Raw genomic sequence first — 23,858 nt, 5'->3', positions numbered from 1 at the left:
TGTATATTTATTATTTTTACATTTTACAACTAAAATTTTTACAACCAAAGCTCTGTTTCCCCAAAGATAAGACCAGTGTGGCAAGAGATGCTCCTTGAAAAAAGCGTCCCAGTTCAAATAAATTCCTGCAATTTGCATATTGCTATCTCTCTCCTGAGAATAACAGTGTAGGTTAACTTGTTAGAGACAGTTGTGGAGGTTGGAAAGGAAGGATAGGGCAGAATATCTATTTGCGTTTAGAGAAACAGTTCCACAGACCAAACATTAAGAAATACTGGCTTAAAGTGTTATTTTTAAAGTAATTTTGCACCCTTTCTTTTCCTGCTTTGTTTTGTTTAAACCGTGAATGATTCTGACACTAAAATCTCCCCCATCCTGTTGCCTTTTATTTTGCCATGTTGGACTTGTTTCATGACTACTAGAAACATTTCAGTAATTTGCTCTTCTTATATTGATAAATAGGTCCAATGTTTTCTATGACATTTAGCCAGTACTTGTTTGGTCTGGATTCCCTTTGATCTCATATTTTAATGTCTGTCTAGTTCCCACTGGAATGAATGAGAATATCCAATTAGCCTACATTGTTTTCATTGGAAGGTAGGGAGTTCTTTTTAACTCCTCTAATCTTTGTTTCTACAGGCCTGTCATCTTTACTTCAGAGTGTTACTGGGAACCCGGTTCCATCCAGCGAAGCTGCATCCCAGAGCACTTCGGCTTCCCCTGCCAACACCACAGTCTCTAGCATAAAAGGAAGAAATCTGCCCTCCAATACCCAATCCTTTATTCCGAAAAGCTTCAGCTATTCCCCTAATTCATCAACTTCTGAAGTCTCTTCAACTTCAGCCAGCAAGGCCTCAATTGGGCAAAGCCCAGGGCTCCCCAGCTCTACTTTCAAGCTACCATCCAACACTCTGGGGTTTACAGGTACCCACAATACTAGCCCTGCTGCCCCACCTACTGAAGTTGCCATGTGCCAATCTTCAGAGATCTCCAAGCCAAAGCTGGAGTCAGAGTCCACCTCCCCAAGCCTGGAAATGAAGATCCACAACTTCTTAAAAGGTAATCCTGGTTTCAGTGGCTTAAACTTAAACATCCCAATCCTGAGCAGTTTGGGATCCAGTGCCCCAGCAGAAAGCCATCCCTCAGACTTCCAGCGTGGCCCTACTAGCACATCAGTCGACAACATTGATGGAACCCCTGTGCGGGATGAACGGAGTGGGACACCCACCCAGGATGAGATGATGGACAAGCCCACATCCAGCAGTGTAGATACCATGTCCCTCCTTTCTAAGATCATTAGCCCTGGTTCCTCAACACCCAGCAGTACAAGATCACCACCCCCTGGGAGAGAGGAAAGCTACCCTCGAGAGCTCTCCAATTCTGTATCTACATATCGACCCTTTGGCCTGGGCAGTGAATCACCCTATAAGCAGCCTTCTGATGGAATGGAGAGACCATCTTCCCTGATGGACTCTTCACAGGAGAAATTCTATCCAGATACTTCTTTCCAGGAAGATGAAGATTACCGAGATTTTGAGTATTCAGGGCCTCCACCCTCTGCCATGATGAACCTAGAGAAGAAACCAGCCAAATCTATCCTGAAATCAAGCAAGCTTTCTGATACCACCGAGTACCAGCCCATCTTGTCCAGTTATAGCCACAGGGGCCAAGAATTTGGGGTAAAGTCTGCCTTCCCTCCATCTGTAAGGGCCCTCCTGGACTCTAGTGAGAACTGTGACCGTCTCTCGTCTTCCCCTGGGCTTTTTGGTGCCTTCAGCATAAGAGGGAATGAACCTGGGTCTGACCGGTCACCATCACCGAGTAAGAATGATTCATTTTTCACCCCTGACTCCAACCACAATAACTTGTCTCAGTCTACCACTGGGCATCTCAGTTTGCCACAGAAGCAGTACCCAGACTCTCCTCACCCAGTTCCACATCGTTCCCTTTTCTCTCCGCAGAATACCCTTGCTGCTCCCACGGGCCACCCACCCACGTCAGGCGTGGAGAAAGTCCTGGCCTCCACCATTTCCACCACATCGACGATTGAGTTTAAGAATATGCTTAAAAATGCCTCACGAAAGCCCTCAGAAGATAAACATTTTGGCCAGGCCCCCAGCAAGGGCACTTCAAGTGATGGTGTCAGTCTCTCAAACCTCTCCCAGCCCAGCTTGACAGCCAGTGATCAGCAGCAGCAAGAAGAGCACTACCGCATAGAGACCCGAGTCTCCTCCTCCTGCTTAGACTTGCCTGATAGTACGGAAGAAAAGGGGGCCCCTATAGAGACCTTGGGTTATCATAATGCATCCAATAGGAGGATGTCAGGGGAGCCAATACAGACTGTAGAGTCCATCCGAGTTCCTGGGAAGGGAAATAGAGGACATGGGCGTGAGGCTTCAAGGGTGGGTTGGTTTGATCTGAGCACCTCAGGCAGCTCTTTTGACAATGGCCCCTCAAGTGCCTCTGAGTTGGCATCCCTTGGGGGTGGGGGCAGCGGAGGCCTCACTGGCTTTAAAACAGCACCATACAAAGAACGAGCACCCCAATTTCAGGAAAGTGTCGGCAGCTTTCGTTCCAACAGTTTCAACTCAACATTTGAGCATCATCTCCCCCCGTCCCCATTGGAACATGGGACACCCTTCCAGAGAGAGCCAGTGGGGCCATCATCTGCCCCACCTGCCCCTCCTAAGGATCATGGTGGTATCTTCTCTCGAGATGCACCCACTCATCTACCCTCTGTGGATCTTTCGAACCCCTTCACAAAGGAGGCAGCCCTGGCCCATGCTGCCCCACCTCCTCCTGGAGAGCACAGCGGAGTTCCTTTCCCCACCCCACCCCCTCCTCCGCCCCCTGGGGAACATAGCAGCAGTGGCGGGAGTGGCGTCCCTTTCTCCACTCCTCCTCCTCCTCCACCTCCTGTTGACCACTCTGGGGTTGTACCCTTCCCGACCCCACCACTGGCAGAGCACGGAGTGGCGGGGGCTGTGGCAGTATTTCCCAAGGACCATAGTTCCCTCCTTCAGGGGACCCTGGCTGATCATTTTGGGGTGCTCCCAGGACCCAGGGACCATGGGGGCCCCACCCAACGGGACCTCAACGGCCCTGGCCTTAGCCGTGTACGCGAGAGCCTGAGCCTACCCTCCCTTTCTCTGGAGCACTTGGGCCCAGCCCATGGAGGAGGAGGTGGGGGAGGCAGCAGCAACAGCAGCGGCCCCCCCTTGGGTCCCTCACACAGAGACGCCATCAGCCGGAGTGGTATGATCTTGCGGAGTCCCCGGCCAGACTTCCGGCCTAGGGAACCTTTTCTCAGCAGAGACCCTTTTCACAGTTTAAAGAGACCCAGGCCACCTTTCGCTAGGGGCCCTCCGTTCTTTGCACCAAAACGCCCATTCTTCCCTCCCAGGTACTGATGGAAACTAAGGGAAAGGCATTTTGAACAGTCTAGAGAGAATTGGAAGTAGGAGTTTGGTTTATTATTGTTGTTTTTGTTTGTTTTCCCTCCTTTGATTTATTTTTTCTTTTTTTTATTATGACAGAGGACCTCCCTTCCAAATTAAAAAGTCCCATGTGCATATGCCCACATTTCACTATTCCATCCAGTCCTGCCTCCCACTGCACTTACACCCACCTTCTCCAACTTGTTTGTATTTTAAGGGGGTGGGGGGCAAAGAAACACAACCAAAGCCACTTCATTTGGCTGGGGGTTTGAGGGGTGGGGAGGAAAATAGCTCGTATCTTACCCCATCTATGGAAGAGTATTATTACATTTGAAATAAAACTTCCATCAGTACAGATAATAACGTGCAATGTTGGGATGTTATTTTGGGCTTGGCATGTCAAAAGTAGTCAGTGGAAGGATTCCTGTCCCCTTCTCTCTCCAGCTCCGTTACTGCTGTAACCAGTGTGGCTCTCTTCCCTGTATGCTCTGTGGCCTGCTGACAGCCAGGAGATGTTGCAGGGGAGAAATGTGGGAGACCTGGGACCTGTCAAGTTGTTTTGTTCTGCTTTGTTTTGTTTTTAAAGGCATGTTGCAGTTGAGTTCTTTACCTCTCTCCTAAAATCTAAAGCTTCTTTTTTTTTTCTTCTTTTTTTTCCTCTTCTAAAGTACTATCAGGCAGTAACTTTGAGGAGATACGGACCTCATTTTATCCTAGTAAAAAATTTTCCTCTTTATACTTGGAGTGAAAGAAAGGGGGCTGGATGTAATTTAAAGGTTAAAATAAGGAGTAGCTACAATATAGAGAGCTAGAGAAAGGAACTGTTAAATGGTGTGTTGTGACCTGCCCATCTGTCATAAACAAGGAAACATTTCTGAGGTAGTTTCACACATCTTGCACCAAGCTCTTTCTTCCTGCTTTTCTTTCTTGACTTTTTCCTCCCTCAGTTTTCATTTCTGCTTTAGCTAGAGAGAAAGTCACTACAGTTGACAATTGATATGAAGGTGTAACTGAAATGTTATCAAATATTATCCCTGTATTTTTTAATAAGTACACATTTTTACCATGGTGCCTCCCTAACGTAAGTGACATTTGTTGGTAGTTTTCAGCAAAAGTTAACTACAAGGGAAAGGGAAATATTTGTCTTTATCTTTCTTTTCCCCTTGACCTAGTCCTGTATTCACCCCTCTTCTTGGTATTTCGAAGGAGGAAGTTCAGTAGCATCTTTTTTTATATTATACCTCTTTAGATCTGTCTTAGTGACAAGTGGATATTATTATATGTATCTTTACAGAGAAACAGGAGGACCCGATAAATTCAAATTTACCCCGCTCTACAGATAGCAGCCTGTCACATTTCAAGGCTCAATCCTTAACCTCACCTCCCACTCTCAACAGAAAATAATGTTTCTGCCCTTAGTCATTTTCCACAAGAAAGGAATGCTTTTCTTGTCCCTGAACTGAAAGGCTTCTTATTTGTATTTCTACAACTAGTACTGGGAAAAAGACAATCACTGCATTCTGAGTGTTTATATCTTTATATCTAGGGACACTGAAAGGCAAATGTTGCTTTACTACTCTTTTTTATCTAGTGTCTTACCCCAAGGTACACACTGGTCATCTCCAGCCAGATGAGTAAAAGAAAAGGAAATTCTAGCAAGTTTCATATTTTCTTCCAAGTTAGTATAGGAGTAACTGTAGGAAGTATGGGGATTGCTCTGGATTCCTCCAGCGAAATATTAAAGATGGGAGAGAGTGGGCAGTGTAGTGACAGAAGATGATGATTTGTCTCAAAAGAAACTTGCTTTTCAGATAAAGAGCAGCTTAAACCAGGTGTGCATCATAGTTTGGGAGTTTTTGTGTAATTTATTCCATATTATTTATTTGGGCTCGTCATGTTTTCTTTGGTTAGGATCCTGCAAGTCATTCATCTTCCTAATGCGTTTCTGGTTTTAAGCCAACTGTTCTTTCTTTCTTTGACTTTCTCAAGCCTCTCTGCCCTGTAGCTTCCCCCCGCCCCCCCCCGCAAAAATGCATGATACCATGACCTTGTAAGTGGGGTGGGGTATATAGTGTAGCAAAGCAAAGAAACAGTACAGTTATATTGAGTCCTAAGACATTTGTTTAGAGAAAAGTATAAGAGAGTGTGAGGGTGGGGGTGGGGGGAGGGAAAGGGAGAGTTCTCTCTGACTCGAAACTGGGATAGGTTTTTTCTTCCTTTGCAGAAAAGTGGGATGTTTTTTTATTCTAGAATAAAAGAATGTGAATTCTTTTTGCTGCTCTCGTTTAAGCTAAAAGTAGTGTTTACTTGAAAAGGCTCTCTGACCATTTGATTTTATCAGAAAATGCGGGGTTGTCAGGACAGTGGCTTCCTGAATGTTGGGGCAGGGCTATTGTCCTCAAAAGCATGATAGCTAATCCATGAAAGAAGGACCTTGTTGTACAGTTTAAAAGATGGACTTTTAAGGGTTGGTTTTTTTGTGGAGTGTTTTTTTTTTTTTTTTAAGCCACAAAATCCTCAGTGCATTTGTTTCAAGATGGAAGTGAGGATTTGTATGTGACTTGTCAGCTGTTGTTAACTTTAAGGAAATCTGTCTACAGCAGTAAATGAAGACAACAATGTATATATGTGATATAGTGAAACAAAAAAGACAATTCTGGTATTCATAACATGAAACAAAGGGGTTTTATTCTTTCTTTGTCTGTGATTTAAAACTCCGTGCCCATGCTCTGACTTTTGTATTTCAGCCTGAGTTTAAAAAATAAACAAGATTTTTTTAAAGAAAGCATAGCATAGTGTATCTTGGCAAGGACATGATTCATATGCAAGCAGAATATGTGAAGTTCTTACTAACGTCCTTGGTGCTCACTGTAAAATCACAGACAGAGAATCAGTGGGTGGGGGCCATGAATACACTGGTACCACTTAAAACACAGTGATACAGTATCAGAAATTGAGTCCTTGAGTATTTTGTAAGAGTTTACTCTTCAGTCAGCTTAGATGAAACCTGTCTCCCTGCTCCCCTCTGCCCTCCCAAAAGTTGAGAATAAACAGAATTTGGTTTGTTTCCAGGGAGGGTAAAATGATAAGAGAATAGGCCTTTTATCCTTTCCGATCCCAGGAGTACAATGTTTGTGATATATATGGTACAGCAAACCTATCTAGATAATGTGAATATGCTAAACTTCTAATCGCAAAATATTCACTATCAATCCTGAAGTTACTGGTTCATGCAGAATTAAGCTTCAGCTGTTATTGTTTTGAAGCCGCTGTAAATTACTGCTTTTCCCCTTTTTTCTTCCCCTCCTCCCCCTCCCCCCTTTTTTCGAATGGGCTGGGGTGCCTGTTAAGATTAAAATTAGATATGTTGGATTGATATTCTCACGTGTTCAGTGTGGAAAACAAAACAAGTACATGCTTTAGAGGCAACAACAATGAAATCCTTTTGAAATGTGTATTAATATCATTTAATAAAATAACTAGTTCTAAAGGTTTGACATTTTTCTTTGAGATCTGGGGCTTTGACCAAGGGCCCCTGGCTTCTCTGGTGAGTGCAAATAGGAGGGAACTTCTCCAGGAGTTGAAACCGCTGCTTTGTGGAACAGGCCTATGGTTGGAAAGACCTAAATTTTCTCCAGCAAAGACCCTACATGACTGTCCAGGGCTGAAGGTGAAACCAGCTACAGAATGCAGGAGGAAAAGCCTGGATATATCTCTGAAGATACAATTGTATTGGCTTTTTGGTCTAAGAGTGCATGGAGGGTAGAGGGGCTGGTGTATGTGCCTGCACGGTTCTAAGGCAAACACAGATGCCACAGACCACCCATCTCATCCCTTCCTTGTGACCACTTGCCCTTTCCTCTCTTCCAGTCATTCCTTTTTTTTTTTTTTAAATCTCTTTGCCCCCAAAATTGTTTTTGTTTCCTGTTTAATAAAGTATGGTTTCCTTTGTTGTGTGGTTGACTTTTCCCCTCTCGCACTGATCTTGTCCAGCTGTCGTCCCCTTTGACTTCTGCACTCAGTGTCACTGAAGGCAGTCTGAGCCTCTTGAGAGATCTTTATGGCCTTGTGGTTTTCTCTTTGATCCTTTATGAAATTCAATTTTGAAAGGGATGATGGGTGGGGTGAGATCAAGATGTTCAGGGAATGGTTGGTAATGAAGTGGGTATACTGTATGGATGATAACTTGTGTTATGTCTTCAAAAAGTACAGTCGTGAGCGAAGAAGCATTTTTAAAGCAAACATAAAATTGGGGTAGTGGTGATAGGGATCCTTCTGGTCAATTCTTTGCCCACATCTGCCCTTCTTGCATATTGACAGTCTGTCATACAGAAGCTACACTCAACCCCTCTCTCTTGCCCCATCCCTTTTTCATAACCCAGTGAGGCTTAATAAATCGAATGTTGGCTTAAGGGTTAAAGAGAGTTGCTGCGTGTAGACCAGGCTGGGTCACTGGCAGGGTAGAATGCTCTAAATAGCAGCCTTGAATATGTGAAGCTACAGATGTGTCACCAGACACTTTGGAAATAGCCTAGGAACACACCCAGCAGGTAGGGTGTACCACTATGCCAGCTGCTTCTGGAATCTGGCTCACCCTTACTTCCTGGTCCCCAGTTGGGACCTTGACTTGCCCTCCTGATTCCTGTCTCCACCCCAAGGAAGCAACAGCTTTTAGAATTCCTCATCGGCCTTTCTGAGCATGTTGAAAATACATAACTTCCCCAAAATTGTTCTATTTAAGCCAATATGGTATAGAAGGAATGAGTTACCCCCTCATGTATGTAGACAGAATAACATAAACACTATCTGAGTGGGTTTTAGGGTATTGAGGCATTTCTCATACTTGTTTATGAGTAACTGTATGGACAAGTCAGCTGCTGTTCACAATTGCTGAGTAATAACTCATTGAGTCTGCACAGACAAAGCTGCAAGAGGGATACCCACAAGTGAGATGGCTCCTAAGTAAACATCTTGTTCTCCCCCCACGTAGAAGTAGAAAGAAGCACATAATGCCTTAAAGGAAAGGAGCAAGTGCAATGTAGAATTAAATATCAATTTCTGACGAACTGCTGGGGGAGGACAGAAGAAACCTTTAATGCTTAGTTACAAGTTTGAGGGGAAGGGGATAAGGAGGCTGAGATCTATCTAGAAACTGATATTACAGTTACCTTACGGTTCTATTTTATTTTTTTCCTGTCCTTTCCCTTTGTTATCACTGTGGCAAGAGTCAAACGTTGAGAACACAGATATGGGTGGAGGGGCTAGTGAGCAGTGCCAACAGAGAGAACAAATACAGGCTGCAGTTGTTTGTGTCTGACTTAAAAGGGTGTTGGCTAAACCAGTACACCCTGGATCTGCTGAGGTTCCTAGCAAATTAGATGTTCCAACCACATTACCTCCTTTCCCTTCCCCATTGGATCCCCTTCTTTTTGAGAATTAAGTCCTTTGCCACATAATTTGTGGGAAGGAGATAAGACTTGAAACTTGCTACGTTTTTTTTCTTGGAGTATTTCAGTTGGAATGGGTAGAAAGAAGATGGGCAGCATCCAGTTCCTTCTGTTTTCTCCTCCCCTGGCTAGGAATCCTTTGCATCCACATGAGGCAATACTTAAGGTCCCATTTTCTAGGTAGCCAATCATTGTCAAAGGCAGTAGAGATTAATGAAGTATTAATTTGAAATCTTGGTTTTTTGGGTAGTGGGCCATTAGTTGTATGTAATCTTCCGTAGATGTAGCTAGGGCCTTCTTTCATAGTACTTTGCTCTTTGCTTTTGTTTTTTGTTTTTTTTTTACTTCAGTATCAAGCAAGTTGGCACTGACTCCTGTGTTTGGGAGACTTCATATTTTTCCGTTGGTCTTGACCTGATCAACCAGGGTCATTTAAAAGGCAGGGTGGAGGTGGCTGTTTCCTTGTTTCTCAGGCTGAAGAAATGTCTTGGGAAAGGGAAATGTTAGTAGAGATATTTAGGTGAGCGAAAGGTTTTGTCTTCAAAGTTCAATTTATCCCCATGCTCTGGGTAGGAAGCTTCTCCCTCTTGATTTATTCAGCAAACTTGGCTGGACTTTCGCTTTGTAGCATCTTTAAAGCAAAGTTAAAGTTTGGCTGCGTCCTAGATCTTCATTACTAAGGAAAAAAAATTTTTTTTAACCTAAACTCCCCACAGTACCTACTGTAGGCTTAACCACTTGGCTAGTTCTTTGGGCCTCAAAAGCATTTGGTGGCAATGATGTAAACCTTTCTTTATGTATTTTACCTTCTTACATTTCTCTCTTTTACCTCCAATATCTTTTAAAATTTCTTTGGTGCAGGGAAATTTTGCTTCTAAAAACTAAGATTTGGAGGTAATGTGTTGATCCTGATAACAAGTGGGAAATGTACTTTACCTTCAATGGAGAGAATTCTTACAAATAGTTTAACGTTATAAAAACAATACCTCCTCAACCAAAGCTTTAGCTAACAGGATGTCTATTCTAAAAGTGGAGTAAAGCTGAGAATTTCCCAAAATTAAGGGTCTAGTATACCCTTTACTGAGGATTCCCTTTTCCCTAGACTTCTGTGAAATCTTCTGTCATTATTTCCTAAACTCTTCTTTTTCCTTAACCTTAGTGTGGTAGAGGATATTTGGTAAGATGCCTCTTTGCCTCTTTTCTTGGCTTTTTATTGGACCTTTTTCTCCACCGTATATTAAAGACCTCTTAGGCCCCAAAGGCTCCTAGAAGTGTACCCTGGAGAGACAAAAAGCTGTGCTACCAAACATGATGCATTATGATTATCCTGGTCCCTGAGAGATAGCATAGCATGGCAGAACACAGGCCTTGGTTTCAGACGGACTGCAGCTTGACTTGTCTGAGAGTCATTTTCAATGTTTTAAAGGGAGCATAAGAAGAGCTACTACTTGTCGGGGTTCTAGGAGTTAAATGAGATAGTGAAGCATGGTACTTGGCACATAGTAAAATTCCGAGGCTGAGACATGCTAGTCATAGATCAAAATCACTGTGAAGGACCAGTGCTTAATGCATTGGCCTTAGCTAGCTTGCTTTTTGCCTGCTTGCTTGCTGGCTTGCTTGCCACACAGGGAGGAATGGAATAACTTGACACCCCTTCCTTCCTCCCTCCACTGCAAAACAGGTTACATAGGTGATGATATAGTAGTCGATTGATTGGCACCTCCTGAGCAGTCAGCTCAGTGCACCGCACACAGTAAGCAGTCAGTAAATGTTTGAGGGATGAGTGCCGGGAGCTACCATAACTGTAATCTACGTATTCCACCATCCCTCTACTATCCTTACAAAGTAGAATGATTGAAGAAGGTGTGTATCAGTATATGAATACTTTGGACTTCTGAGTCAGTACAGTGATTGGTGTATTCTTAAGTCAATAATTATTTATTGAGCAGCTACCAATTTGTTGCCTGCAATGTAACACTCCCCTGTCCCTTTTGGTGCAGAGCCATGGGTAAAGTTTGTCACACTTTCTGAATGCCATTTAAAAATTCTCCCTACCTTCTCCCAACCACACACACACACACACACACACACACACAAGTAATCTTCCTCTTCCACAGTCTTGTTTATTTCTTTTTGTATTTCAGGGTGTGTAACATACCAGAAGATGGAGCCAAGATCCAGGGTGGTGCCTGTGACTCAGATCAACTGCTGCCTCTCTCAGAACCTCTGGAAACTTAGATTAAACATCTTTCTCTGACAGCTTTTCCTCCACAATCCTTGATAACATCACCATTGGAAACTTGAGAACCAACTCCATCCAGCCCCACCCCCAGGTGAGGGGACTAATGGGAATTACTGAGAACCTCACAGCTGTCCCCAAATCCATTTCCCCTCATACTTTACTACATATCTGGTTGTGTTTCAATTTTTATTGTGTAAAACAAATCAAATATACCTAGTACTGTGTTCTGGATATAGCAGGGAGAGGGAAGAGAAGGGATAAAGGAAGTTGAGAGCTAGGATGGGAATGAGTGGCAAAGGTCTTGTGTAGGAAGCAGAGAGCTAAGATTCTAGGGTCAGGCACTTCTTTCTGAAGTGAAGAGGGAGTTGCATTGGAGTAAACTCTATTACCAGAGAAAGTCTGGTGTGGTAGAAGAATACAAGATGTGGATTCAGAATCCAGTGTCAGTGCTTACTGTTGTGGCCTTAAACCACTTACCTTCTCTGACCTTAAATTCCTGATCTTTAAGATTAAGAGGTTTCTAAGGTCCCTATTTAAGCACGATGAGTATGAAGGGACTCCAAGGAGTGCCCTCTGCAGACTTTTCGCTCTAGCCCCAAAGCGGTTATATTCATTTGTTCTCATAGCTTGTAGCTATTGTTGCCCATTACTGTGTACCATGCAGTATATTAGGCGAGTTACATAAAATTAACCTCAACAATTCAGAATAACTATTATTATTCCCATTTTATAGATAAGAAAATTGAAGCTTATTAGAAATTAATTTACCCAAAATTACATAGCGATCCAGGATTTACACTAGGTCTGCCTTGTCCCAAAGTCTATGCTTTTACCTGTTACCTACCTGCCAGTGGAGACTACGTAAAAGAAAACTTAATGGTTAAAAGAAAATAACTATCCTTTCTAATCTGTTTTTCTCCCGCTCGCACTCTGGAGAATTTTCCTGCCCCTGCCCTCAAAGCCGCAGGATATCTTATTGCTACTTTGGTCTGAAACTGCAGGTCTCTGGAATTGCCCATATGTGTAACAGTTTAGGTCTTCCGGTCAGCCGGAACCAGCCGCAACGCTGCTCTCGCTGTGTGGGGTGTACCTCTTCGGAGTTCCTGGAGGTGGTCCCAGACTGGAGTGGCAGCTGTAATAACCAATAGGCATGGACATTGTTGGGCCGGAAGCCAATGAGGAATCTGGCGATGGAGAAGCGGCGATCATTTATTTGAGGGTGTAGGACGGGTCTGAAGGAAAATGGGGCTGTGTCAGAGGTGGCGGCGGCTTCGGATCCCAGGGTTACAAGCCTGCGGGCTGCACATGGTGCGTGAGGTACCCAAAGATCCCGAACCACATTGGACCCAGCCCAGCGGAACCCCAAAGTGTAGGCTCTCAACCCAGCCTGACCCCCTCTACGTCCCGCCCTGCGTCTCCAGACCCGGCTGCTCTAGCCCTTAGATGCGCCATCTTTTTCCTAGGGTCAGCAGCCTGCGGGGCCTAGGGCTCCCAGCCTAGGACCCGTTATCACCCAGTCCTTTTAAAGACTAGGGATTAGGACCACGGCCACATAAATGTTCTAATTTCCCACTGTCCCCAATCCCAAGAAGGGATGGTGGGACATGTGTTATCTCCTAACATCTTTCCCTCCAGGCAGCTGTGCCGACCCCTCCACACTGGTTGGTAGAGCGGCTTGGCCTTTTTGAGGAGCTATGGACTGCTCAGGTAAAGAGGTTAGCAAGCCTGGCACAGAAGGAACACCGGACTATCAAGATATCACTTCCTGGAGGCCAGAAAGTGGATGCTGTGGCTTGGAACACAACCCCTTACCAACTAGCCCAGCAGATCAGGTATCAGGCCCATTCTGTACCTACCAGGATAATCCTTCTATCTCTGTACTTTCTCGATTTGAGCAGGGAAAGAGCTCTGTATGTTTATTCCATTCCCATCAAGACAGCTTTTCCTGCTGATCCCTTTTTATCTGCATTAGTTTCATAGTCTCTGCCCTTCCTCTATCATGCATGGGCGAAAACAACGATAGGTTCTGTTGCTCTGGTAACACATTTCCCCTTTCAAGTTTGGAGTTGCTAAGAGATTAGTCCCTCTCTACCCCTTTGGATGGTAACCTTGTTTTTCTCTTTTTCCCCATCCCCCACTGCTGAAGTTCTAAACTGGCCGATACTGCAGTGGCTGCTCAAGTGAATGGAGAACCTTATGATCTGGAGCGGCCCCTAGAGACAGATTCTGACCTCAGATTTCTGACATTCGATTCTGCAGAGGGGAAAGCAGTAAGTTTCTTCCTTATCAGGGATACAGTGGCTACTAAACGAAGAGATGTTTAAGTGGGCACTTCTAGCATTTATTTCTTTTGCCTCAGTTTCTCCATTTGCAGTTGGGAGGGAGGCCTACCGCAGATTGCTTGTCTTGATTATTCCTGACTAAGCTGGAAACTTAGGGTGAAAGTTTTTACTTAGCCTGGGTCTGTTAAGCAGTGATCATTGTGCTAGTGAAAGGGAGAGATATAAAGTTGAAAATAGAGGATAATATGCCACGTTAGCCCTCTAACTCTTGAGACATGCATTATAAGTCATCTGTAGCATGTATTTAATTTTAATGTGGCTTGCACAACCGAGCACATCACCTGGCCTCCTCTCCACTTTTTCATGTCAGCTTGGATGGCATGAAAACTGACTAGCCTCCTACTGTGCTCTAGAACTGGAAGCACTGAGGAGTGAGGCTTACTCTCTTCTGTGTGTTGCCTGTAGTGGCCTTCTTTCTTTTCTATTCAGTTGTTTTTGTTTTCATTTTACTTTTTACTATTTAGTGGTCACCCCAAAGTCAGGTTCCCCATTTTGTGATAGTTATTCATACTAGTTTCATGCCAGCTTCTCTGAGGAAAGAATCCGAGAGCTAGGGGCTAAAGGAGAAGGTTATGAACTCATGAACTCCTTTCTTGTGAACCCAGGTATTCTGGCACTCCAGTACCCATGTCTTGGGGGCAGCAGCTGAACAACTTCTAGGTGCTGTCCTCTGTCAAGGTCCAAGCACAGAATGTGGCTTTTACCATGATTTCTTCCTTGGAAAGGAACGGTGAGTAGTGCAAGGAAGGAGGAGAATGATTCTGGGGTGGTTTCTTTTTCAAAGATTTCACCATATTTTACTTTATTTTTCTGTTTTTTTGAGCTATAGTTGATAAATAAAATTGTAATATAAAGTGTACACATGGTGATTTGATGCATGTATACATTGTGAAAGGATTCCCACAATCGAGTTAATTATCACATGCTTTTTTGTGTGTGTGTGAGAATGCTTAAGATGGGCTCTTAGCACATTTCACTTACGCAATACAGAATTTATCGACTATAGTCACCATGCTATACATTAGTTTTTCAGACCTTATTCATCTTATAACTGAAAGTTTGTACCTCTTTCCTGGGGTGTTTTCTGAGGCCTTTTTCTGGGGCCTCAGGCATGTTCAGTTTGGAGGAGAAAGAAAGCTAGGGGCAGGTCCCTCCATGCCTCAGTTGTGACATAGGTACCACTTTCTCCACTAGTCCATGTCTTTCCTTTTCTAAATCTGCTTGAAACTTACCTTCTCTAGCTTTTATGAATTCTTCAACTTTTACTTCATCCCTCATTACTGTTGCTCTAGTTTTCTTTATCCAGATTGCCTGCACACAACATTTAATTTCGTACAGAGAGCTTTTGCTCAGCTGTAAACTTTGTACCTGATTTCCTATTTGTTTTCCCCTAGTCTGTTTGTCTTTGCCAATAATTTTAGATGTTTTTGGAAGGCAGGATTTCATCCCATGGCCAACACCCAGGTGATGCTCCTTAGAGGATGGAAGCCAACCAACCCTCATCTTTCCAGGACAATCAAGGGCTCAGAGCTGCCTGTTTTGGAACGGATTTGTCAGGAACTTGCAGCTGCTGCTCAACCCTTCCGGAGACTAGAGGCTTCCCAGGATCAGCTTCGGCAGCTCTTCAAGGTGGAGTGGAGACACACAAGTTTAGGAGGATAATCTAGAGACATGAGGGAAGGAGTGGCTCTCTCTCAGGACTTATTCGTGGGAATAAAGACTTGTCTTCACTCTTCCCTTCTTCCAGGATAACCCCTTTAAGCTTCACCTGATCGAGGAGAAAGTGACAGGTCCAACGGCAACAGTATATGGGTGAGAGCTGTCAAGATTGAGGAAAACAGGGAGAGGTGGGGATGCACTAAAGAAGGCCAGAAATGGGATAAGGGAAAGAAGATAGAAGGTAATCTGTTGCTCCCAAAAAAGAAATGGGAATTGATTTTTATCTCCCATTGCTTTCTCTGTGGAATAGTTCTTTATGTCTCTTTCTGTCAGCTAAACACCCTAGAGGGAGAATCCTAGAAGCTCAAGAATATGGAAATCACTAACTGGCCCCTTCTTTCTCCCAGGTGTGGTATGTTGGTTGATCTGTGCAGAGGCCCCCACCTTCGTCATACTGGACAGATTGGAGGCCTGAAGCTGCTATCGGTCAGTTGTGAGGGCTGGGTTAGGTTGAGATTACTGTTTTCCCTGGAGTGAGCTGGGGAATGGGAAGGTGATCCTCTCTGTCAGCCCCTTTTCTGCTCTGATAGCTAAGGGGGGCAATCCAGAAATAGAAACTTTGTCCCTGCCTTTTAGAAATCCCCATCTGATGACAGATACTGGATACCCTGTCAGGGCCCAGAAGCCAATTCCGAGTCCATAGTCAGACATTAGCACTAAGGGAGATGGCGAGGGAGGGCATGAACAGGCTGGACACGGTCATGTAGGGAAGGCTCCTGTGGAGAGAGCCAGTGTGGAACACCATTTGACAGGCACAGAGAGAATACTCTTAAGTCAAAGGCCTGCCCTTTCTGAAAATATTGCTCCTGGGCAAGGTGAGCTATTAGTCGGAATAGGAGCAGAGAGAGAGGGGAGAGGCAGATGTGCAGAGCAAAAAGCCCTGGACTGAAAACCTAGGCATCTGCTCTTAGTCCTGTCTCTGCCACTGATGAAGTATACGGCCTTGGGTAAATTTCCTTACCCGTTTTCCCCATCTATAAAATGAAGCTGTTGATTCCTGTCCTACCAGTAAATCCACATCATAGAGACAAAACCAAGTAACGCAAGAGAAAGTGTTTGAGGAAAAGTTAAAAGTGCTATAAAATGCAGGCTGTTTCTTATTAGTACTATACAATTGTTCAAGGAAAGAACAAGCAGAGGCATTTGAATTTCATTTATCCAGGAACAGGACCTAGTGTGGGAGACTGAGTTTTCTAGCAGCTGTATGGGAGATTGATAAGGGGATGGATAGACTAATATTTGACCAGAACTTAGGGTTACTTCCCTGAGCAGTCATTGATTAGAAGGGAAAGGAACAAAGTACACGGGTGCTGGTAGGGCAGTGGTAGTGAGAATGGGGACAAAAAGAGGTGGCAGGGTAAGGTTAGAATTCAGCAGGACATATGTAGAAATCAAGGCTCAGGCACCTCCGGGGTGGTATACATGGCAGGGGGTGTCTGGAGGATGGCGGAGGCCATCCTCCTGGTGGTGATGGTGGGAAAAGTAGACAGACAGAGATGAGATGGGATCGTTGTCATACCTGTGATGCTTATGCTCAGAGTATCATATGAGGATTGAAAGAGGGGTTGTCCTCATCTTCTCTTTGACTCCCTTTGTCCTCCCACAGAACTCATCATCCTTATGGAGGTTTTCCGGCACCCCAGAGACACTGCAGAGAGTGTCAGGGATTTCCTTCCCCACTGCAGAGGAGCTGAGGGCCTGGGAAGAGTGGAGGGAGGAAGCAGAGTTACGGGACCACCGGCGCATTGGGAAGGTACAGAGACTGGGAAAATGGGGGCGGGGGGGGCGTGATGATGAGGGTTGGAGAGAGATGAAGGAACCTGACTGTGAAGTTGAGAGCAGATTCGGAATCCCGCAGACTGAGCAGCTTGGTCAGTTATCTTTTCTGGGTTCCCAAGCCCCTGCTTCCCCGTTGAAGTGACCGTTGCCGTTCCCGACTCCAGGAACAGGAGCTCTTCTTCTTCCATGAACTGAGCCCCGGGAGCTGCTTCTTCCTGCCTCGAGGGACAAGGGTGTATAATGTACTCGTGGCTTTTATCAGGGTAAGGAGGACCCATGTTCAGGGGAAGGAAGACTGGGAAGGGACTGAGGGCCTAGAAGAAGCCATGTGTTAAAAGAGGGGGATTAGAAGTTTAAACATAAATATTGTAAAGTGCTAGTGACTTTTATCAAGGGCCTAGAAATGTGTGGTCTACAGTGAGGAGCATAGTGAGGGAGGATGGTGCTTACTAGGTTGTAGCTGTGTTCAGCATGACCTGAGAGCCCAGAAGAATCACACAGCTGCCATCCTGCTTCCTCTCCCCCTAGTCACTCTGGCCTTCCATGTCTGTACCCTCCTCTCTAGGCCGAGTACACCCGCCGTGGTTTCTCAGAAGTGAAAACCCCCACGCTGTTTTCTACGAAACTCTGGGAACTGTCAGGGCACTGGGAGCATTACCGGGAAGACATGTTTGCCCTGCAGCCCCCAGGCTCTGACAGCCATGACGGCTCCCAGAGTGACCACTCTACCAGCCATCCCACAGGCACGCTTGCCCTCAAGCCCATGAACTGCCCTGCACACTGGTGAGCTGGGATCCAGGAGACCTGGGTCCTCCCAGGGCTAGGGCTAGGCACCTGGTTACTAAGTACTAAGTTGTAGAAAACTTGGAATCGTATTGGAACACTTGATTTGAGTCTTGAATCTGCCCTCTAGCTCCCTATGTGAATTTGGAAAAATCATTGCACCTCCCTAAGCCTCAGTCTCCTCATGTGTAATATCAAGGGTTTGGAGTTGCTGTCTAAGCTTCTTCTTTCAGTTCAGTGCCTATCACAGAACAGGGGCACAGTAAGTGATGTCTGTTATTGTTGTTACTGAGATTCACTTTTAAACCAGGCAGGGCCCAGATTGTGATGAGTGGGATTGACAGGACTCAGGCATGCCGAGGCTGGAGAGCGTGTTAGCTGATGGTGCAGAGAAGGGAAGCAAGCAGCCTGGGCGGAGGAGAAGTCTTCAGGGGCTAGTTTTCCCTGTGGCCCTGACTCCTCCCCACCCCAACCTCAGCCTGATGTTCGCCCACCGGCCCAGATCCTGGCGAGAGCTGCCCCTGCGACTGGCCGACTTCGGGGCCTTGCACCGGGCCGAGGCCTCTGGCAGTCTGGGGGGACTGACCCGGCTGCGGCACTTCCAGCAAGATGACGCTCACATCTTCTGTGCACCCGATCAGGTGGCTCTTCCCCAGCTCCACCAAAGCATTTCTAAGCCGCCTTTCATTCTCCTTGTGAACCGCCAACATTCCTGACTCTCAGTTGCCCTCTTTATATACGATAATTTAGCTACATTCTATCGCAACCTTTCCTTTATGTTTTTGCCCTCTTTTCCCCAAACTACCACCACCCCAGAGCTCTAGCTAGCACACAGCTCATCTGCCCTTATTCCCCCAGCTGGAAGCAGAGATCCGAGGCTGTCTTGATTTCCTCCGCTCTGTCTACACTGTCCTTGGGTTCTCCTTCCGCTTGGCACTGTCTACCCGGCCATCTGGCTTCCTGGGAGAGCCTTGCCTTTGGGACCAGGCTGAGCAGGTGAGCAGGTGGCAGGGAAGCAGAGGCAGATAAACCAGTCTCTGATGGAAGGAGAGGGGAGATGGGAATCAGGGTCCCTGGTAGAGGCGTATGCTGAGAGGGTCACTGTTGGGGACTAGAGGGATCTGTTGCTCATAAAGTTTAAGATGACATATTCCTCTCTTGTATCCTTTCCTCTAAAGGTCCTTCAACAGGCCCTAGAAGAATTTGGAGAACCCTGGGACCTCAACCCTGGAGATGGTGCCTTCTATGGGCCTAAGGTAAGCTGGGGACCGTGGTTAGAGTCTTATTTATTCCTTTTTTTGTTTTGTTTTATTAACTGTTTAATAGATACGAAGGAATGTTTTTAAATTTGTGTAAGATATAAAGAAGAGCAATACATCTCCTGCTCTCATGGAACTTAGGTCTGGTGAGGGCTCTGAGAGGTAAATAGGGTGTTTCAGCACCGTGGGATCAGTGCTGTGTAGGTACTAAGGGGGCACGTTACTCAGGAGGGTCAGGAAAGGCTTCCCATAGGAATCTCTTTCCGATCTGAAAGGTAATCGTTGGCCAAGTAAAAAGGTGCTTCAGGAGGGAATGTTGGGGGCTTCCCTGGTGGCGCAGTGGTTGAGAGTCTGCCTGCCGATGCAGGGGACACGGGTTCGTGCCCCGGTCCGGGAAGATCCCACATGCCGCGGAGCGGCTGGGCCCGTGAGCCATGGCCGCTGAGCCTGCGCGTCCAGAGCCTGTGCTCCGCAATGGGAGAGGCCACAACAGTGTGAGGCCCACGTACAGGAAAAAAAAATAGGAGGGAACGTTGTAGGCAGATCCTGGGGTGAAGAGTAAAAACTCACATGGCAAGTTGGAAGAGGTGAAAGAAGTCGGGGAAAAAGGACTGTAAAGTGTCTGCTGGATTTAGTGAAAAGGCTGTTAGGTTTTGAGGGTCCATTTTTCAGTAAAGTGGGGACTGGACGTGGAGTCAGAAGTGAATGAATGAAATTAACACTTCCAAGAACATTGGCTCTTATAAAGGCAAAGGAGAGTAGCTGGCAGATCGAAAGAGATGTTGATGAAGGGAGAGACTTGAGAATGTTTAAATGCCATGATGAGAGGGAGCCTGTTTGGGTCAGGGAGAAGTTGAAGTTGTAGAAGGGGTTTCAGTAGAGGAAAGTTTCTGGGGAGTCTTGAGGGTTGGGATCCAGAATGCTTCACAGAAAGAAGCACCTGTGCTGTTGTTTAAGGGGTAGAAGGAAAGGCTTGGGGGTAGGTGCCAGGATATTTATAGGTGTGGTGACAGAAGTTGAGACATTTTCCCATCTCATGATACCAACTATCAGAATTCTCCATGAGATGGGAGGCAGGATCATTTGCTGAGATAGGAGTGGAGAATAGGAGAGTTGTCAGTGCGGGGGTTGAAGATGGGAAGAGAGGAGAAAGCTTGAAAATCCTTGAGGAGAACAGGATGCAGAGCTGATTAGGGCAGCCAGAGGATTGCAGGCAGCAGCCAGGGTTCAACTGAGGTTCACAACAGCGACTTGCATCAGTTGCTGTGTTTGCGTCTGTGTGGCATGTGGCGTGTTGGGCAGCACTGGGCACTTCTGTTCCAGGGCCAAGGAGGTGGGATGCTAGGGTGCCACCAGGGTGGGGTTTTGTCATGTGGATGTGACAGAAGAACAGTGATACCAGGGAACCAGGGAGAGTGGTTACAGCTGCATGGGGAAAGAAACAGGGGTGGGAGAGGCTGAGAGGCCTGTGAATGGGAAGAAAAATGAGGAGTTAAGGAGCCGAGAGATTGAAGAGCCATTAATAGGAATAATTGTCAGAGCTGGAAGGACAAGAGATAGTAATCAGAGCAGGTGTCTGATGGACTGTTTCAGAGGTGCAGCCATTCTGGGCGATGACAACATGAAGGATGTAGCCATAGTGTGGGCACAGATGAAGGTCTCTGAGATGAGGAACTCTGGGAATTGAGAGGCCAGGGTGAGGATGGGCCGTTCATGTGAATGTTGATGTTCCCTAATAATACACCACTATTAAGTGGAAAGAGCCACCGCCAGAGTCTGCAGCACGATGCAGCTGGGTGACACGTCTCTCCACACAGCCTGGGATGTGGCTAGGTAGAAGGGGGTGGCACGCATAATGGAGGATACTGGTTCTGGTTTCTTTCGTGTCCTCCCTTCTGTCTCCTCCAGATTGACGTGCACCTCCGCGATGCCCTGGGTCGGCCCCATCAGTGTGGGACAATCCAGCTTGACTTCCAACTGCCCCTGAGATTTGACCTCCAGTACAAGGGGTACAGAACCTTGTCCTGTCCCCTTTTCCCTTGGCCCGTGGAATAGGTGGAGAACAACTTCCCTTTCTGCCTTTGACCCTAAAAACTAAACCACATCCTCCACACCCTCCCTTGCCAGGGCTGAAGATTCTTGGAAACTGGAAGGTGATCTTGGGTGCACATTGTGTGACATTTTTCCATTCCATCCACCCCCCCTCCCCTTTCCCTCCAAGGCAGGCGGGGGCCCTGGAGCGTCCAGTCCTCATTCATCGAGCAGTGCTGGGCTCTGTGGAAAGGATGTTGGGAGTGCTGGCAGAAAGCTGCGGGGGAAAATGGTAAGACCTCTGACTCCCGATTCCTGTTCTGGCCCTCAAGCCAGGTAGTGCGTGCTCCACATCCTGGCTCCCTTCAGACTCCACTTCTGTTTCCTTCTAGAATCTGCTCCCTACATCCACACTTGGGGTCTGAGCCAGGATAAATAATTTGCCTTCCTCTGTTCTCTCAATCAGGCCACTATGGCTGTCACCATTCCAGGTGGTGGTCATACCTGTGGGGACTGAGCAAGAGGAATATGCCAGGGAGGTGAGGAGTTAGGGGTGAGGATGGGGACGAGCAGTGGGGTAGCAGAGGCCATATGGGGTAATGAAAGGGGCACGGCACTTGGAATCACAAGACTGCACTCAAATTAATAAATGTGGAATGCTGACAGAGCACTTGGCACAAAAGGGGGCTTGGAGAAATGTTTGTTTTATTTTTCCTTTCTAGAGAGAAGTAAGGATATGGACAGTACTAGAGTCGAGCAGCTGGTTGGGTAGAGTGGTGTCTAGAAACAGGCAGAGTCCAGGGGGGCCTGGCTCCAGGAGGAGGCCGACAAGGAGGCTGTGGGGCTGGGGAGAGGCCTCAGTGTAGAGAGTGAGGAGGGTTTGTCCCTGAGAACTGGAGAGCCTTGAGGCAAAGGAAGGAGGGGCAGATGGGGGAGCTTGGGGAAAACTGGCATCAGACTATTCTAGCTCCTCAGCCTTCCGTTAAATCAGGTTCCTGTCAATGATCCTCTACCCCAGGCACAGCGGAGCCTGCAAGCTGCAGGACTGGTTGGTGACCTGGATGCTGACTCCGGACTGACCCTCAGCCGGAGGATCCGCCGGGCTCAGCTTGCCCACTACAATTTTCAGTTTGGTAAGACCGGGTTAGCACAGCCCTCAGAGCCTTGCACTCTTCCACTCGGCCTGTATGTTGTTCTTCCCTGTCTACTACGTTTGGTCATCCGCATATTTGGGTAAATTGCAGCTCATTACCTGAGCTGTGCAGGAGCCAGGATTGAGAACTCCTGAGCCATTTGGACTCTAGGCTCCTTCACCCCCTGACCAGCACCTCTGACCCTCAGAACAGTTTTCTTCTGACCCCCGCCCTAGCTCTTGGTGTCTGTTAGTAATTAGCCAAGGGAGCATCAGAAAGGAACAGGAAGGGTTAATAAGGCATTAATTAGTTAGCTTTGCTTATTCTAGACCTAGATAGAGTCAGCCCTAAGGGATGAGGAGAAAGGCCTTAAGAAAAATAGTCTAGGCCTACCTTGCTCCTTTTTTTCATTTTCCAAGGTTCAGAGCTCTGTCTTGAAGGCAAGGAGTAGGAATGTCTCAGCCAGATTACCTGGTTCTCTAGTTTTACATATCCACTCATCCTGCCAGCCTTGGAGCAAGCTGCCCATGATCCCTTGGACTTGCACGTGTGTCATCCACCCTGCCACCCTCCCCTTTCTCTAAAGTACACACACACACACACACACACACACACACACACACACACACACGCGCGCGCGCGCGCTCTCTCTCGCGCGCTCTCTCTCTCTCTCTCTCTGTGGATCTGCTTCTTGATCTGTTTGTCTTTCTTTGGCTGACCCTACTATCTCTGACCCCTGGGATCCTGAGTGGAAGTGATAAGGCATGTAAGAGAATGTCTGGAATATTTCTTTATCTCCTCAGGATGACCAGGGAACTGGAGAGCAAGAGATAGCTAAATATATCCTTTCCCGGAACCATGTCTGAGCTCTGCTCTTCCTAAAGATTTCGGTCTCTTAAATTTCTGCATAGCAAAAGGAGATATCCTCTGGATAAATTTGCCCTGAGATTCGCAAACCTCCCCTCTTTCTGCAGTGGTTGGCCAGAAAGAGCAGAGTAAGAGAACAGTGAACATTCGGACTCGAGATAATCGTCGACTTGGGGAACGGGACTTGGTCGAGGCTGTACAGCGGCTACTGGAGCTACAGAATACCAGGGTCCCAAACGCTGAAGAAATTTTCTGAGCTTTTGTGTATAGATGTGGCAAAGACCTGTAGGAGCTATCAGGCCCCCTTAACACGGAGGGGCCCAACCTAACTGACAAGAGTCTGAAGTCCCCCAGACCCCTCAGAACTCGTGTGGAGGCATGAATCTGCTCTCATGGAAAGAGATTTGGTCTGGGGGAAGCTGTAGCTGTTTGGATGTGAGGAGAGTGAAACTAAAAATAATAAACTTGAAGCTACTGGGAATGTGTCTTCATCTCTGACTCCTGATGGGGACATAAAAGGGAGTTTGACTCTGTCTCCCACTCTTTTGTCCTAGGGGGTTGGGGTAATTGAAAAGGGGCTCTCACTGGTCAGGGAGCTCCCTGGGATAGCGTCCTGTTCCCCTGTCTAAACTCCTCAGTGCCCTGTTTCCCCAGCCCCAATTCAGCAGGTTGTCAGATCCATTCTCCAAAGAAGGCCAAATGGAGAAATTGAGGCACAAAACAAAGTCTCAGACCTCTCTTGCTCCAGGATTCTCAGAATCAGTTTCTCTTGGGGTTGGGTTCACCATTGTTCTCAATCCTGTCAGGAGCCTTCAGGGT

General features: G+C 46.5%; 2 protein-coding genes across 13 annotated transcripts in view; both read left to right on the top strand.

Moving 5' to 3' along the window:
* The window catches only part of RPRD2 (regulation of nuclear pre-mRNA domain containing 2), an 84,508-nt gene extending 77,111 nt beyond the window's left edge, over positions 1–7,397 (top strand). For 5 of the 7 annotated variants that reach the window (XM_022564311.3, XM_022564312.2, XM_022564310.2 and 2 more), the window contains one exon: positions 640–7,397. In XM_022564311.3, the coding sequence (XP_022420019.1) occupies positions 640–3,410 (2,771 nt within the window). In that variant the 3' untranslated portion in view covers positions 3,411–7,397. The remainder of the gene's footprint in view (positions 1–639) is intronic. The other 2 variants (XM_022564314.2, XM_022564313.2) reach the window with 1 other exon arrangement.
* A 95-nt stretch (positions 7,398–7,492) lies between these two features.
* Positions 7,493–23,839, top strand: TARS2 (threonyl-tRNA synthetase 2, mitochondrial). 6 transcript variants are annotated; one of them, XR_002643285.2, is made up of 18 exons: positions 7,493–12,434; positions 12,762–12,958; positions 13,273–13,396; positions 14,074–14,198; positions 14,980–15,097; positions 15,216–15,280; positions 15,535–15,613; positions 16,794–16,940; positions 17,131–17,229; positions 17,532–17,749; positions 18,228–18,390; positions 18,608–18,745; positions 18,928–19,005; positions 20,917–21,017; positions 21,234–21,331; positions 21,506–21,578; positions 22,058–22,172; positions 23,147–23,258. XR_002643285.2 is itself a non-coding variant. In XM_022564192.2 (18 exons), exons 1-18 carry the CDS (start codon positions 12,369–12,371, stop codon positions 23,293–23,295), a joined length of 2,157 nt encoding a protein of 718 aa, XP_022419900.1. In that variant the 5' UTR covers positions 7,493–12,368; the 3' UTR covers positions 23,296–23,839. The 6 variants fall into 6 exon arrangements, 4 of the variants coding, with proteins under 4 accessions (XP_022419900.1, XP_022419902.1, XP_022419901.1 ...); XR_002643286.3 differs by lacking the exon at positions 23,147–23,258 and adding an exon at positions 22,976–23,138; XM_022564192.2 differs by having other exon boundaries at positions 21,230–21,331; positions 23,147–23,839.
* The last annotated feature ends 19 nt before the right edge of the window (positions 23,840–23,858 follow it).

Source organism: Delphinapterus leucas, chromosome 1 (genome assembly GCF_059928025.1).
Source record: "Delphinapterus leucas isolate spDelLeu-1000000601 "Yukka" chromosome 1, BTC_Dleu_Yukka2, whole genome shotgun sequence".
Classification (NCBI taxonomy): domain Eukaryota; kingdom Metazoa; phylum Chordata; class Mammalia; order Artiodactyla; family Monodontidae; genus Delphinapterus; species Delphinapterus leucas.
This window is presented reverse-complemented; position numbering and strand designations above follow the sequence as displayed.